Source organism: Huiozyma naganishii, chromosome 2, assembly GCF_000348985.1.
Source record: "Huiozyma naganishii CBS 8797 chromosome 2, complete genome".
Taxonomy (NCBI): domain Eukaryota; kingdom Fungi; phylum Ascomycota; class Saccharomycetes; order Saccharomycetales; family Saccharomycetaceae; genus Huiozyma; species Huiozyma naganishii.
Window position 1 is genome coordinate 1,070,116 of NC_035923.1, and position 16,059 is coordinate 1,086,174.

At 50.6% G+C, this 16,059-nt stretch overlaps 10 protein-coding genes across 10 annotated transcripts; 7 read left to right on the top strand and 3 right to left on the bottom strand.

Annotated features, from left to right (window-relative positions):
- Positions 1–166: 166 nt before the first annotated feature.
- CHS5 (Chs5p) lies at positions 167–2,080 on the top strand (the record flags this gene model as incomplete). The annotated part of the gene is made up of 1 exon (XM_022606542.1): positions 167–2,080. The coding sequence occupies one exon, from the start codon at positions 167–169 to the stop codon at positions 2,078–2,080; it is 1,914 nt and encodes a 637-aa protein (XP_022463227.1).
- A 540-nt stretch (positions 2,081–2,620) lies between these two features.
- MID2 (Mid2p) lies at positions 2,621–3,820 on the top strand (the record flags this gene model as incomplete). Its single annotated transcript, XM_022606543.1, has 1 exon — positions 2,621–3,820. One exon carries the CDS (start codon positions 2,621–2,623, stop codon positions 3,818–3,820), a length of 1,200 nt encoding a protein of 399 aa, XP_022463228.1.
- Positions 3,821–3,910: 90 nt separating this feature from the next.
- On the bottom strand, positions 3,911–4,534 carry EFB1 (translation elongation factor 1 subunit beta; the record flags this gene model as incomplete). Its single annotated transcript, XM_022606544.1, has 1 exon — positions 3,911–4,534. The coding sequence occupies one exon, from the start codon at positions 4,532–4,534 to the stop codon at positions 3,911–3,913; it is 624 nt and encodes a 207-aa protein (XP_022463229.1).
- A 257-nt stretch (positions 4,535–4,791) lies between these two features.
- SFH1 (Sfh1p) lies at positions 4,792–6,135 on the top strand (the record flags this gene model as incomplete). Its single annotated transcript, XM_022606545.1, has 1 exon — positions 4,792–6,135. One exon carries the CDS (start codon positions 4,792–4,794, stop codon positions 6,133–6,135), a length of 1,344 nt encoding a protein of 447 aa, XP_022463230.1.
- Positions 6,136–6,343: 208 nt separating this feature from the next.
- On the top strand, positions 6,344–8,059 carry NUP60 (FG-nucleoporin NUP60; the record flags this gene model as incomplete). Its single annotated transcript, XM_022606546.1, has 1 exon — positions 6,344–8,059. The coding sequence occupies one exon, from the start codon at positions 6,344–6,346 to the stop codon at positions 8,057–8,059; it is 1,716 nt and encodes a 571-aa protein (XP_022463231.1).
- Positions 8,060–8,198: 139 nt separating this feature from the next.
- On the bottom strand, positions 8,199–8,870 carry ERP1 (Erp1p; the record flags this gene model as incomplete). Its single annotated transcript, XM_022606547.1, has 1 exon — positions 8,199–8,870. The coding sequence occupies one exon, from the start codon at positions 8,868–8,870 to the stop codon at positions 8,199–8,201; it is 672 nt and encodes a 223-aa protein (XP_022463232.1).
- A 188-nt stretch (positions 8,871–9,058) lies between these two features.
- Positions 9,059–10,396, top strand: SWD1 (COMPASS subunit protein SWD1; the record flags this gene model as incomplete). The annotated part of the gene is made up of 1 exon (XM_022606548.1): positions 9,059–10,396. The coding sequence occupies one exon, from the start codon at positions 9,059–9,061 to the stop codon at positions 10,394–10,396; it is 1,338 nt and encodes a 445-aa protein (XP_022463233.1).
- Positions 10,397–10,591: 195 nt separating this feature from the next.
- Positions 10,592–12,445, top strand: CDH1 (Cdh1p; the record flags this gene model as incomplete). Its single annotated transcript, XM_022606549.1, has 1 exon — positions 10,592–12,445. One exon carries the CDS (start codon positions 10,592–10,594, stop codon positions 12,443–12,445), a length of 1,854 nt encoding a protein of 617 aa, XP_022463234.1.
- Positions 12,446–12,632: 187 nt separating this feature from the next.
- RFA1 (replication factor A subunit protein RFA1) lies at positions 12,633–14,534 on the bottom strand (the record flags this gene model as incomplete). Its single annotated transcript, XM_022606550.1, has 1 exon — positions 12,633–14,534. One exon carries the CDS (start codon positions 14,532–14,534, stop codon positions 12,633–12,635), a length of 1,902 nt encoding a protein of 633 aa, XP_022463235.1.
- A 326-nt stretch (positions 14,535–14,860) lies between these two features.
- SEN34 (tRNA splicing endonuclease subunit SEN34) lies at positions 14,861–15,763 on the top strand (the record flags this gene model as incomplete). The annotated part of the gene is made up of 1 exon (XM_022606551.1): positions 14,861–15,763. The coding sequence occupies one exon, from the start codon at positions 14,861–14,863 to the stop codon at positions 15,761–15,763; it is 903 nt and encodes a 300-aa protein (XP_022463236.1).
- Between the last annotated feature and the right edge of the window lie 296 nt (positions 15,764–16,059).

Genomic DNA, 16,059 nt, shown 5'->3' on the forward strand with positions numbered 1-16,059 from the left:
TCACACTTTAGAAGAACGTACTCTCCCAAGAAAAGAAAATAAGAGGAGACGAAATTTTGTTCAAAAAATGAAGAAGTGCTCGACGTTCTTTGCTCCCGCAGTTTGAGGATTGTAGTTGCAATTAGCCCATTAACAGTTTAGAGGTACAAGTACTGCACAGTAAACAATGTCTTCCATGGAAGTTGTTCTTACTGTGGGGAAACTTGATGTTTCACTCGCGCTATTGACAACGGCAGACCACCACGTTATAGAATTTCCTACAATGTTGCTTCCCGATAACGTCAGAGCTGGCTCCATTGTGACAATGAAAGTGAGCGAGAATGTCAAGGAGGAGCAGAAACAGAAGGAGACATTTGCGGAAATCCAAAAGATTATCTTGAACAAATACGGGACGAACAAACCAAGTGCACCAGTCCTGAAGACTGTTAATGTGACTCAAACCAGTTGTGTTCTTGCGTGGGACCCCTTGAAGCTTGGCTCATCGAAATTGAAGTCCTTGATTCTGTATAGGGAAGGGGTTCGCTCCACGGTGATTCCAAATCCTTTTAAAGTCACTGCCACGAAGATTTCAGGGTTATCCGTTGACGTGCCATACGAGTTCCAGTTGAGGCTGAATACCACCTCGGGTCAATTTTGGTCAGAGAAGATCAAAGTACGCACGCACAAAATGACGGATATGTCCGGTATTACTGTGTGCTTAGGTCCCCTGGACCCGCTACTAAACATCAACGACAGACAAATTATTGACTGTCTGTCGTCGATAGGAGCTAGAAGACTGCAGAAGCGCGTTTCTATTGACACGACGCATTTTGTCTGCAATGATGTGGACAACGAGGACGATGAAGAGCTAACAAAGGCTAAGAACAGCAACATCCCCATCGTGAAACCGGAATGGATTAGAGCTTGTGCTGTGGAAAAAAGGATTGTTGGTGTCAGAGGGTTTTACTTGGATGCTGATCCAAGTATTTTGGCAAATTACCCTTTTCCACCTGCAAAGACGGGTGAATTGACTGATGATCAGAAACCGGTGGATGATACTGTCGCATCAGCGAAACCTCTCCCCTCAGAACCGGAAAGCGATGAGAGGGAAGGCGCTGAGAACGATAATCCACAATCCAGCTTGGGAGAAGATGCCCAATCCAGTGAAATAAGGGAGCCTACTAGCTTTAAGCACGTAGCTACTAGTGAAAGTGAATTGGAAGCGCACGACGATGCGGAAGAAAGGGTAGAAGAGAGGGATAGCGCTGCTTCTGCCCTGGAAGAGCGTGGAATTGAAGACTCAACCATCGTAAGTTCAGGCACAGACGTGCTAGCTACGGAGGAACGGGCTACAGAGGAACAGGCTACTGAAGATCCAGCTAATGAAGAGAACACTGCCGAGGAACCTGCCGAGGAACCTGCCGAGGAATCTGCCGAGGAACCTGCTACCGAGGAGATAATCGCCGAAGAGACGACTGCAGAGGAACCAGCTGCTGAAGAGCCAGTCGCGGAAGAGCCAGTAGCGGAAGAACCAGTTATAGCGGAGTCAACCACAGAAGAGCCAGCAATCCAAGAACCAGCTACCGAGGAGCCAACTGCCGAGGAGCCAACTGCCGAGGAGCCAACTGCTGAAGAGCCTGTTACTGAAGACCCAACTACCGAAGTGCCAGCTACTCAAGAACCAGTAGCGGAAGAAGCAGCTGCGGAAGAGCCAGTTACCGAAAAACCAACTATCCAAGAACCTATTGCTGAAGCGCCAATTACAGCAGAACCAGCTCCGGAAGAACCAACAACAGAAGAACCAGCTGTCCAAGAACCAGCTGTCCAAGAACCAGTTTCCGAAGAACCAGTTTACGAAAACGCTGTCACTGAAGAGCCAGTCACTGAAGTGCCAGCTCCAGAAGAACCAGTCACTGAAGAAACTGTTGCTGGAGCACCAATAGCGGAAGAGCCAGCTACAGAAGAACCAGCCGGCGATGAGCAGGCTACGCCAGCTGCGGAAGAACAGGCCTCGCCAGGACCCTCCGCCGGCAGCAACCCGGGTTCGCAGAAGTCAAAGAACCAGAAGAAGAAGAAGGGCAAAAACAAGAAACGGTGGTAGCGCACCCCCCCCGACCAGTGTGAAACCGCTCATCACAGTCCCGCCCAGCGTATATTAGTAGCTTAAGTATTGGAGCGTTTCACCTTCACGAGATCTCCTTTCCAATTCCTTACTATAAATAGAAAAGAAAGAGGCCCGCCACAGAAAACAGCGCAGGAAAGAACGTGACGCGAAAACCCCCAGAAAACAATAGAAAAACGAGGCGTATGAGAGAGAAAAATTTCTTTTTTCTTTGCCTCGAGGAATTGGAAAAAAAAATATAAACACAGATCGCGCAGAGTTGAACAGTGGAAGATGGGGAACAAGAGAGGCATTGGTGGGCGGAGTGCAGGGACGTGGTAGAAGGTGCTTGCTGAGAGCTGCCGGGTTTAGTCGACGACGTTGGATGTATCCAGGGTGAGCGAGAGTAAAAGATATAGCTTTTTATATTCGCTTAACGTTACTTGCTTTTTCGAGAAGAGAGGAGATATTTGCAGGAAGAACAGCACATTACGTCTCGCTGCTTCCCTCGATATAATAGGTTATCAGAAAGGACCACTAATGGTGAGTTATAGCAGGGTAGGTTTGCTCCTGCTGGCGTTGGTATCATATGTGAACGGCCAACAACAAGGAAATAACGGTGGTGGTGGTGGTAATAATAATAATAATAATAACAACAACAACAATAATAATAATGGTACGACGCCGACGAGAAGTTTGGGTTCGGTGGCGGTAGTCTCTAATACTGCGACTTTTTCTACAGATGCAATAAGTTCCTCCATATTAGTGGCATTGTCCAATACAAGACAGCCGTTTTCGTCATCGATACAGCGACGTTCCTCGGAGGCAGTCTCCTCGAGGGTAATCAGTTCCCTCAGGGTATCGTCGTCTGTACAGAGGAGTGCCGAGAGAAGTGTTAGTAGCGTCAGCAGCAGCCGACAGCTCTCGAGTGTAAGTCGGTCTGTGTCCGCGGTGGTGAGTTCTTCAAGACCGGTACGGGCGTCTTCGAGTATCGTGTCGTCCTTCTTTTCGTCATCGGTATCGTCCACGGTATCGTCCACGGTATCGTCAACGGTGCCCTCAAGCAGTTCATTCTCGTCGAGTTCGTCAAGTTCGCGAGCCACTTCCTCTAGCACGGATACCTCAGAGACGAGCACGCGGAGCACACCGAGAGACGCATCCCGCACAATAACGAGTGTCATAGAGGGACAGACGATTCTGTCGAATTTCTACATGACAATGACAATCACTCCCTCTGCGTCGTCGACGGGCACGAAGAAGTCCTCACAGGCGCACCACGGGCTCTCATCCAAGAACAAGAAGATTGTCATCGGGTGCGTCGTCGGGCTGGGCGTGCCCTTTTTGATCCTGCTAGCCGTGGTCGTGTACTTCGTGTGCATCAAGCCAAAGAAGACGGACTTCATCGACTCGAACGGGAACGTCGTCACTGCATACAAGACGAACGCGATCCTGAGACTGTGGCATAAGATCGTTGGGAAAAACGTCTCGTACGAGGAGTACGACTCGAAGATCCCACTCGGTGGGGACTCCTCAGATGAAGAGTTGTCACTATCGCATCACGCGGACAGCGTGGGGGACCCGTTCCGCGGTGACAGCCCGCCCACTGACAATAACAGCAACGGTGCCGCGGGACCCATGAGAACATCGTCTGCGCGACAGCCCCGCTCGCACGAACTCATGCTGGACGAGGAGAAGTACTACGATGAGCACGGCAACGAGTTGAACGCGAAGAACTACTAGACCGATTGAAAGTTGTGTATATTTTATAACATATATATATATATATTTAACACTAACTACAGGGACAGATCAATATGTGTGCACGCGAGCTTACAACTTTTGCATGGCTGCGATGTCGGTGGATTGGACATGGTCCTCATCTTCTTCAATCTGTTGTTGCAATTCGTCTAGAGAGACCTTGTCGTCCTCGACAACACAGTTGATTTGCAACTTCTTGATACCGAACCCGATTGGAATCAACTTGTGAGCACCCCAGTTCAACCCGTCCATTTCGATGGCGGTGACGTTGGCGGTCAATTGGTCCATGTCGGTCTCGTCATCCCATGGCTTGACATCCATGGTGACAATGGACTTGGCAGCTGGCTTAGGTGGCTTGCTGGCCTTCTTGGCGTTGTACTGAGCAATTCTCTCCGCCTTGACTCTCTCGGCCTCAGCGTCGGCTTCTTCGTCATCGGAACCGAACAGGTCGACGTCCTCGTCGTCGTCCTCGGCAGCGGCATCAGCACCAGAGGCAGCTGGGAAGGAGGCAAACTCATCGGCCTTGGCAGCGATGTGGTTGGCCCACCTGGTGAAGTTTGGGTACGCCTTCTTGAAGCTGTTGTACGCGGTGACGTCAGCCTGGGAGGCCTCGGTACCCTCGACGTAGGACTGGTTGGCCAGGACCTTGTTCAAGGCAGATAGAGTCTCAAGCTTGGAGAAGTCAGTGTAGGACATGTCTGTGGTGATGTGCGAGTGGTTGACTGGAGGTGTCAAGCGATGAGCCAAAGTGAACTGTCTGTCGCTGTTCGAGACGAAAACCGTTTCGATTTGCGATGAACAAAAAATTGACCAAAAAAATTTTTTCACGTCACTTTCGACGAAACTTCGTGTTTTGAGATTAAAAACTCGATGTCGATTTGAAGGAACATTTGATGCGGACGGCGGGTCCCCAGAGCGCGTTGGTTGCAGGGTACACAGGGAGACGTTGAGGGATGCCCGGGTCACAAGAGCACACGTTTGTGCTGCTGCCGCAGGCGTACCTGTCGAATTTCCACAACAGGGTACGGTTCGAGGATGTGGCGCTTCTGGCCGCGTCGCAGCAGGCTCGTGCTCACAAGAGGGCGAAAGTGGTCAATTACGCGGAGTTTGACACGGATCTGTTTGATGACCTGCAGCGGGCCGGAGACTTCGATGGAGAATATGGTGACGGCGGTGATTTGGCCGGTACGGAAGATGGTGAGGGCCGCGGTGAGTGGGGTCGTCGGGAGGTGGTGCGCTGGATGGGGCGGATGGCAGGGGAGGCGATCGGGGGTGTAGGTACCGGTGGTGGTGCTGCCGGTGAGAGTGCAGACGGAGTCGGTACAGGCGCTGGTGCTGGTGCGGCCGGTACGCACCAGGTTTCTCGCAAAAATAAGTTGCCCGACCTTGACTCGCAGGACGATATGATTAGCATACTCAAGTACCCGAAGGTGAGGGACACGTTCCAACAGAGCAAAGTGGTCAGGCCGTACAGGCTGAACCTGGGACAGCAGCAACAACATCAGCAAGTTCCTGCAGAGCAGCCTATTATAGTGCCCGTGTCGCTGAATTTGGAGCACAACGGGAACCAGATCACGGACCAGTTCACGTGGAACTTGAACGACCACACTATCACCCCAGAGCAGTTTGCCACGATATACGCGAGAGACTTGGACTTTAATTCGCCTCAAGGTGGGTACGGCAGCGGTAGCGGTAGCGGTGCTGGTGGTGGCAGCGGTAACAACAACAGCAACAGCAACAACAGCAGCTCGAGTGCGCAGTTCCAGGCACAGGTCGTGCAGGCGATAAACGAAGCCGTACAAGAGTGGGGTACCCTCGCGTCGATGAAGATCACCACGGACTTGCAAGTGATCGTCAACTTGACGTGCAACCTGCAGAACCTGTACTACGAGGACAACTTCCAGTGGAACCTGAACGAGAACGCAGAGATGAGCCCAGAACAGTTTGCAGAGATCGTCGTGCAAGATTTGGGGCTCACTCGAGAATTCATGCCGCTGATCGCGTGTGCGATCCACGCGACACTGCTTCGCGTCAAAAAAGATTGGACGGAGGGACACCTGAACCAGGACACCGTGGCGAACGAGGCCGCGTTCGGGTACCTCGCTGGCGTACGGCTCGACGTAGAGGAGCTTGGCGGGAACTGGTGTCCCAGAGTCGAGATCCTGACGGGACAAGAGATACAGAGGAGGGAGATCGAGAAGGAGAGGAATCTCAGAAGACTCAAGAGGGAGTCCGACAGGATGGGCCGCAGGGGCCGCAGGCGGATGGAGGACCTCGACACGACGCTGAGGATGTGAGTGTCGGTTATTGTATATATGTAAGCTGTATGTATTATACCGTCAAACGGACAAAGAGATGAAACAAAATTTTATTTTCTTCTTTTTAAAGCCTTCGACGCAGATGAAGGTTGCGTTATCACATAGCGGGGCGTTTAGTGGTACTGTGTGCCCTTTGTGAGAGAAGAGTGTCCCACTACAGTGTTTGCCGCAGTATATTGCAAGCAATATGACGTCTTCCAAGGGATCGAAGTCGTTCCGCCAGTGGAACAGTGTGGCTCCCTACAGGGACCCCGTAGTGAAGGTGACGAACAGGAAGCCGTCGTTTCTGTCCAAGATGAGGACTCTGTTCAAGAGCGGTCACGGTGAGGGTGAGGAACATAGCAGTGTGAAGAGGCGTTCCGGTTTGTCTCAGGGGGATGAGAACGTCGCTCAAGTGCCCGGGGGGTTTTTCGAGGTGGACCAGCGGTCGCTGGACGAGTTTAAGAGTAACAGCAGAGTGAGCTCGCGTGGTGCTGGGATGTCAATGACAGAAGATGGGTCACGCGTGAGCCGTACTGCGGATGATACACAACTGCGGCAGGAACAAGGGGACGAATCCGAGGCAAACGTGTCTAATGCCAAACTGGCGAACTTCTTTGCTGAGAAGGGAGACGTGCCCCTGACAGATATCGAGTTGGAAGGAGTGATGTCGCTTTTGCAGAAATCGAAGAAGTTTGAGTCGCGCAATTCGTCGTTTGCCAATGCTACCGCACCGGTGATCAGTAAGGATGACCACTATACCCCCGACAGACTGTTCAAGAACAACCGAGTCCTCTCCACGTCTTCCACGATGGCAAACTCGTCGTTTAAAGTGCCCACGTTTACGCCCAAATACGAGAATCAAACTGGCGGGAGCAGAAATTACAGTCTGAGAAGCATATCCAGCGCAGCAGGCAGCGATGCGTCGAATACCTCCGCAAGAAGGGTGTTTGACTATTCCGGTATGCCATCACCGTACAGGGCCGTGGTGCTCAAGTACAACTCTGCCACCAAAAAGTGTCCACGCAACAAAGATGTCCGTCGTAGGTCGATGTCGCAGTTGGAACACGGCAGCGTTAAGACTAGCAAGCAAAACAATTCTGTGACGAAAATGGCAAGACAGAAACCAGAGAAGAAGTTGAGCAATGTCGCATCTGCACTGGTCACACTACTGGATAATAACGATAATAACGCTAATACTACCGTTACTACTAATACTACGACGACCAGAACGCAAAATGGCACATCGCAACTGGCGAACCCGTACTCCTCTTACGCACACAAACACAAACCGCTGCCGCCACTATTGGACGACAAACCCTCTGAGCAGCCTCAGAAAACAGGGTTGTCCTTACCTCCGCCTCCACCAATCAAGGAGAACGTTGACACAATTGACGTGAAGGCTCCGCCACCGGGACCAATCACCAGCAGTGATTTAGCGGAGAGACCCACGGGGTCTACTGATACAAAACAAGATACCGCATCCGCGCTGGAACAAGAACGGGTCAAACTGCACCAACCTGTACGGTCTTCCTCGCTTCGTTCAAATGTCGTCGTCGCACCCACGCCTGCAACGGAACCGGTGACGAAGAAGACGCAACAAGTCAAACCAGTGGCCAAATCCGTTGCGCCGTCGACACCTGCATTTTCATTTGGGTTTGGTAAGAGCGAGGCAACCACTCCGTTTAAACCATTACCTATGGCGGCCCCAGTGGAAGATACGAAAAAACCCGCCGTGGCCGCTTTACCACTTGCAGAGCTCAAGAAACCGGAACCCACAATGTCCAAGTCCGCAGAGAGGATATCCCCCGCCGAACAAGAAGAGTATACGTTCGATTTTGACACGCCTTCGAGTTCCAACGTCGATGTGTCGGGCATAGACGACACGGAAGTCGACAAATACAAGTCCATGTTCGTATTCTGACGTGCGCCGATCTTACTATTTTCATCCGCATGGCACACACACAGACATATAGATATACTTCAGACATGTGCACATATATATATGTATACGTATTTAGTCCAGAAAAGATATATACGTGGGCGCTGTGAGTCTACATTACCTATAGCACCTTCTGCTTGACGAAGAAAGAGCCTAGGTGTTTCATCTGCCAGACACAAGTAGTAGCGAGCACGATGATCTGAATGACCGCCCACCACATGGCGCGGGAGTTGACGTTTTCGGACAAGTCTCTGAACTGGGCCTCACGGTCTCTCATAAGCTGCTGTTCAAGCTTGATCTGCATCACTTTGGAGGAAAGCATGTTGACTTTGTCCTGTAGGGACTCCATCGTCTTCTTCCGCTTCGAGTCGAGTTTCGCGTCGGAACCGACCTCGAACTCCAATTCCACTTTAGTCTTGGTCTTGCTCAACCACCCAGTGGCTTGAGGTTGCAGGCAGATCCTGTGCTCCCCGGACTCCAACGCGACGAAAGTGAAGTCACCCATGGGCGAACCCTTCTGGTGGACGACGCGCTGGTTATCGTCGAAGATCTCCTCGATATCGACCGTGAGTCCGAAGTCCTGAGGGGACACGTCCTGGTACGTGTTCAGCGCAGTGTCAAACACAGAGACACGGTACTTCCCCTGGATGTACGTGCCCTTTGTCAACTCCTTTTGGAAACATCTACGCTCCCCACCGTTGCTGTAGTAGTAGAACCCGAAAACCTGCGTTGGGAACAGAAGCAGCCCAAGAAGAGCCGCGCTCACCAATTGAACACCAGAGAACCCTATCATCGCTTTGTACCTTCTTTAGTCGTTACCCAACAGGCGCACAGACTACTTGTGGTCCGTCTCGTCCTTCAAACGTTGCAAAAAGTCGCTGAAAAGTTTTCATTCCCGAAATTCGTCTTTTACGAGAAATTCGCGAAGATGGTCGACACGTAAACATCCACAACAACATCAACGAAGTCTAACACGCTGTGATGAATCTGTTGCTGCAGGACCCATTCAGTGTGCTGAAGGAGTACCCTGAGAAACTGACGCACACGATCCAGCTACCCTTCAAGTCCACGTGTCTCAGCTTCAGCAGGCGCGGCGAGTACCTTGCGATGGGCGGGATCAACGGGATGGTGATGGTGTACGACATGGACACGTACCGACCCATTGCCGTGCTTGGGTCCGAGGCTGGTGCACATGTGCGGACCGTGCAGTGTCTTGCGTGGCATGTCTCCAGGGGCGGTCGGTTCCTGCTCAGCGCGGGGAGGGACTGGACGGTGAAAGTGTGGGACATTGCTTGTCCTGGGAGGCCGCACGGTGAGTACAAGTTCAGTGCTCCCGTATGGGGCGGGCACTGGGTGGAGAGTGGTCCGACGAAGTTGCAATGCGTCGCGACGGTTTTGGAGGAGCGGTTTGCGCTGTTTATGGACTTCACCGCAGGGGACCACCCACCAGCAGTTGTGCCCGTGATGGATGCACGCGAGGGTATCGATGAGGGTGATGCGGAGGGCGACCACGGGTACGTGTTGACGAGTGCTGTGCACCCGAAATTCAAGGACGTTGTGGTGACGGGCAGTTCGAAGGGGTGGCTGAAGTTCTACCGGATCCTGGACGGCACTCCTGCGTCCTTCCAGTTGGTGTACAGCGAGCGAATTGCGAGCTCCAACATCAAACACGTTGTGATTTGCGAGAACGGCGACCGTATGGCGATCAACTGCTCGGACAGAACGATCAGACAGTACTCGCTGCATTTGGAGGCAGAGTCCTCCACGACGATACGAGTCGAAATGGAACTCGAGCACAGGTACCAAGACGTGATCAACAAGCTGCAGTGGAACTGCATCATCTTCAGCAACAAGTCCGGGGACTACCTCGTTGCGTCGCCGCACGGGTCGTCCACGCATGAACTGTACCTGTGGGAGACCCACTCTGGGTCCCTAGTGCGCGTGCTCGAGGGAGCCGAGGAGGAGCTCATGGACATTGACTGGAACTTCTACACGATGTCAATTGCGAGCATCGGGTTCGAGAGCGGCGACATCTACGTGTGGTCGCTCATCGTGCCGCCCAAATGGAGCGCTTTGGCCCCGGACTTCGAGGAGGTCGAGGAGAACATCGAATACCTCGAGAAAGAGGACGAGTTCGACCAGGTGGACGAGCAGGCGAACACGGACGACCGTCTCCAGGAGGAGACCGACGTGCCCATCGACTTAACCGCCGGCGAACGCTACGACGTCAGGGGGAACGACCTCCTCTACAGACAGTTCCCGTTCCCAGTGGACTACCAGCGGATCCTCATGGTCAACCAGAACAGCAGAATCCACTGATCAGAGCGACTCCAGGAGCGTATTATCCTCGAATTTTAGCCGCCGAAGTCTGAAAACGGGCGGGTAACGAAGAGAATTTTTTTTTTTGAAAAAATAAAAATCAAAGGAAACGAAGACGACGACAACACGAGACCCTCAAGACAACACTATCGTTATATTGGTTCGCTCCCCACCCCCCCACGCAGTCGCCGAACGATGTCCAGACAGTTGGGCAATCCGTTTATGAACAACACGCCGAAACCGTCGCCATTGAAAGGGAAGGATGAGCGGTTGCACAGCAGCAAGGTCACGAAGAGGTCAGCAGCGGCAACCGGTTCTACTCCGTCGTCGTCTGTGTCTACGGTGTCCGGGTCGCTGACAAACCCGCTGCTGCTATCGCCCACTAGGCGGCCCAGAACGACCGGTGGGAGTGTGTACACGGACAGGTTTATCCCTAGCAGGACGGAAACGGGGATCAACTCGATCAAGTCTATCAGCAGCTCTCAGAGCATGCCCTTTTTACCGTCTACCAGTACAGAAGACCAATTGGAATCCCAGAGGGAGAGACAGGCGCACAAGACCTTCGACGCGGTGCTCAAAAATGAAATATTCGGGGAAATGCTCTCTAGGGACTCGATGGATTCAGAGTCCAACACAATCGACAAGATTAAACACACGAGGGCGACCGAAGTGCGGGAGCCAATGACCCCGTCGCCGGAGAGGAGAAGGCAGAGCGGTAGTAATGGCGGGTCCACAGTTCCCGCCGACAACAACTCGCAGCGTGGTGTTCCTGCTGCCGGCTCCGACGGTGGCAACGATGGTTCACGGTCGCACTCGAATATAGACTCTGTATCCGCACCAGTGACCCCGAGAAGATTATTCCCGAATGCAACCGCGGAAGACCACCTCTTCAAACCATCAAGTAACTCAACAAGGGGAGCCAGTATATTCACGTACAGAGACAAGTCATCTGCCTCCAAGAGGCCCTCAACAACGGCAAGTTTCATGAAATCGGCACAGTTTATGGACTCCAAGTCCCCCGTGCGTCCGGACTCGAAACAACTGTTGCTATCGTCTCCTGGTAAATCGTTTAGAAAGATAACAAAAGTGCCGTACAGGGTTCTGGACGCACCATCACTTGCAGACGATTTTTATTACGATCTGATAGATTGGTCCTCAAAGGATATGCTAGCGGTTGCGTTGAACAAGTCGATCTTCCTAACAAACAACGCCACTGGGGACGTAGTACACCTGTGCGACACAGATACGGTAGATAATGAGTTTACAAGTCTAAGCTGGGTGGGGGCGGGCTCCCACTTGGCTGTCGGGCAGAGGAATGGGCTTGTCGAGATATACGACGCGGTTAAGGGGAAATGCATAAGGACACTCTCCGGTCATGTAGACAGGGTCGCGTGTCTGTCCTGGAACAACCATATTTTATCTTCAGGTAGCAGAGATCATCGCATCTTACACAGAGACGTCAGGATGCCTGACCCCTTTTTTGAAAGGATAGAATCACACACCCAGGAGGTTTGTGGATTGAAGTGGAATGTGGACGAAAATAAATTGGCATCAGGCGGGAACGACAACATCGTACACGTCTACGATGGGACGTCGAGGACACCCATGCTTACGCTAAACGAACACAAAGCAGCAGTGAAGGCAATTGCCTGGTCACCACACAAGAGAGGCATCCTGGCCACCGGTGGTGGGACTGCAGACCGCTGTCTTAAGATCTGGAATATCAACAATTTGACAAAGGTTAGAGAGGTCGACACGAGCTCGCAAATTTGTAACATGTTGTGGTCGAAAAATACGGACGAAATCGTCACGTCTCACGGTTACTCCAAATACAACCTAACGTTGTGGGATTACCCAACCTTGAGCCCGGTAGCCATCCTGAAGGGACACAGTTTCAGAGTCCTGCACTTGACGCTTTCAACAGATGGGACCACCGTCGTTTCTGGTGCTGGAGATGAAACGCTAAGGTATTGGAACTTGTTCGAAAAACAGAAACCAAAATCGTTACCAGACTCGTCTATCTTCAGCACATACAACCAAATTAGATAAGATTCCATCAAACATACCCTCATACATATATACATACATAGAACTCAAACTTTGATTAATCCAAAGTACCCTTCGTGATGAACTCGGAGAGAAACACTGAAAACATACAAGAATAAAACACAAAACTTACAGACCGCACGCACAAAGGGAAAGCCATATATAAGTAGATATATCGCGGTAGATAAGCTCACTCTAGAAATGCTTTTGACAGTTCAGCTGCCAAGAAATCGGCCTCAGCTTTGTAATTCAGTTGGTGTATGTTGGATACACTGTATCTGATTCTCGTTTGGTCGTTGTAGTTGTCCTCCCTTGCCCTGATCCGGAAATCGTATTGGTTCATCTGCAAGTTTTGGGTCAATCTACTAAATTCTTTAGGATCCTTTTCTTTCAAATCAGTCAATTTCGTCGCAGAAACACCGAGTAGCTGTTCAGCTTGCTCGTTGAACAGCACCACCCACAGTTGTCCAGTCTCGTCCATGATCGAAAGCGTTAAAATATATCTCCATTCGGGCTTCTCGTTGTCTGTATTACACTTCTCACATCTCCAAGTACCATCGGTCGATTGAATAGCTTTCTTGTTACAATCTTTATTCGAACAAGCAGGGTACGCAAAGTTGTCGACTTTCAAAAAACTGATAGCTGCCCTGATGCTGAAGTAGTCACCAGCATCACTTTTCCCCAGGTTATCAGCTATAGCTTTACCGATCGAGATCCGTTGAGCGATGAACTTGCCTGCGTTGGGGCTGGCGCCTGGAACGTTATCTTGGCCCAGAGCGGTGAAGTTCGCCGAGTGACCCTCAGAATCGTACCACCCCTTCAATGCATAAGCTTCAGGGATCTCAGGATTGGGAATCAGGTTGCTGGTAAATCCCATTGTCAGAGACTTACCGCCGAAATCAGAGACACGAACACCCTTTATCGCCACCACTGACCCCTCTGGCATGTTGAATTCTTTGGCCAAAGTGTTCCATAAACCCACATTAATTGAGGAATTAGAGTCGTCAACTAGCACAATATCACGACGGTCAAACGTTTTGCCCGCCCTAGAAGTCAGTGTAAATGCATCGTTTACGGTCTTAATGATACCCAGGACGTCCACAGTGGAGTTTGCCTCCTGGTTTTGCACCGTGTCTAATTTGATAAAGTTGAAATGAGTCTTGGGGACATTTATGTCGTCTTGACATTCTTCGACAACACTTTCTCTGTCCAAGCTTAGTTCGTATGGGTGAGAAAGATTAGAAAATTGCGGTTTGGCCGGTTGTAATCTTGCTTTGGAGACGTAGTATACCTTGCCCTCTTGCAGAATTTCGTAATACTTAGTGGCCATGTCGTTGAAAGCAGTAGCTCTGATTTCTCCTGAAGTATCCAGGAAGTTGACATTGAATAGTTTACCCTCGCCTCTTTGGTTACTCCATGTCTTGATTTCACCCTTGAATGACACTCTTGCCTTGATAGTCCACACGTTCTGATAAGGAGACAGTTGTTCTATAGCGAAGATTGGTTTGGACTTGGAGGAGTTCCCGAAGCTCGTTGCCGGATTCCCCAAAGGTCTGTCAGACTGCCCAGTCATCGAGTTCGTGGCCGAAGCAGCTGCGGCCCCACTGTTAGTTGCAGTACCACTGATACCAGTTGTCGTCGAATTTTCCGCGGCAGGGTGTGCATCGTTTGCTTCATCGTCGCCCTTCAACTCGGGAACAAGTTCGTTAATGTGCGCGGCCATGTACGTGTTCAAGAAGGTGCTGTTGGGGTTAACCAATTCCTTACCAGCATCCACCAGCTCAAAATCGTCAACCAAAACAACGAACCTGGTTTTGTTCTTCAGAGAAACAGCGTCTGCTGCCGTTATACGAACGATGTCACCCTTCTGCAATTCTTGACTTTGGAACTTGTCAGCAGCCTCGTTTCTAAACAACATCTTCATGTAGTACACCCCATCAGACATCAAAACAATATTCTTCCGGTTGGTGCTGGTACCATCATTTTTCTTGGTGTTGAAAATCTGATAGACACCGTTGATAGGGTTGGAGTATCTCTCCTCCTTAGTGAACAGACTGAAAAGATCGCCTTTGCTTAGTTCAGTATCGGCCATCTCTCGTTTCTAAGTAAAAAATAATACTAGTTTAGAGCGTTCAGATGACTTTGATAAAAACTGACCGGTACGCAACGTAGTTCTCTTAGCGGAGTGCTGTTGCAAGGAAAGTTTAACGCCTCCCAAAGAACAGGATTCGCTTTATTTAATTCAATATTTTTTTCGTCGTTCGAGATTTTGACGCGTTTCGCGTTTTGGCGAAAATATTGGAAAATTGCAGATTTTGCGATGAGATGAGGCTTCAAGAGGCAACAAGGACCGAGTGCACCAGGGTGAGCCAGTGGGGGATATACATCGCAACAGGGATTGGCATCCAAACGGGCGTAATGGTCAACAAAATTAGGATTAGTGTTGTCGTCCAGGGGACCGATGCTAGTGATCTGGTGCTAACCCCGTTGATATTCAAGCTAGAGGATGTGGAAAGAGCGAGGAAACTTGGTGTTTGCGGTATTCTGGCCGGTACTTTACCGACTGCAGCCCAACAGAACATGTTTTTGTCTGTTCCTCTTAAACTGATGGCCGAGGAGGCTATATGGCTGTTTTTAAGTGGCCATGCAGAGGTCGTTCATCTAAGGAGCCCTACTAGCAGCTTGATTGGTAACTTGATCAAGGAAAACCTTGAGTCATTACAAGCAGCCAATGAAAGTAAGCTACAGGAGTCTTTCCGTCTGCAGAGACAGTTTAAAGTGGAACAGCATCGGCTTAAGCTAGAGAGTTTGGGCCGTTTACCACCAGGGGGTGAGTTGCCTCACGATCCACAGATTGACAGCTTGATTGATTCATCGTTGTTTGTGGAAACTGCAAACAGTTCATCAATATTATCCAAGCTAAGCAGCAAGCAGCAACAAGACGGGTGCATTGATGCCCAAATAATCAATTGTATGATTGCCAATTACTCCAACTGGGACAATTACTTGCTCTACCAGTCACTACGAGAGAATGGCTATGTTCTGTCTCCCGGTGCCCGTTTTGGTGGGTTGTACATTGCATACCCGGGCGACCCACTACGATACCACTCGCACATTACCGTACAACCAGCAATAGACTACTACAAGGAGGGCATTGATTTGACACTACTGACCAGTGGGGCAAGACTGGGGACAAGTGTCAAGAAGATGTGGGTCATTGGAGGGGTGAAAAATTACGGTACTAAGCAGGAGGAATTACGTAAGCCCAAAGCACCTGCAGACGTTTCCTTCTTCTCAATTGAATGGGCTGGTTTTGGTTAAGCGAGAAGATGGGGCTGCGGATGGGAATATGCTTCCCTTTTTTAAGGCAAGAAGAAGGAGTACAACAATAGCAATGCATACTTGCCTCCCCAAAGGTAAAATACACCGTTTGCCTACGCGGATACCCTGTTTTCGACTGGATATTGATGTACGGTAGCAGCATTTGGTAATGGATGTTTTTTATTACTTCTCCGGAAAAAATCTCTACATCCAGCGTTTTGGAGGACCAGAAGAGGCCTTGATGAAGAAGCACTCGTACAATTGGGCAATGGCTCATGCACGGTTCGTTACATTAG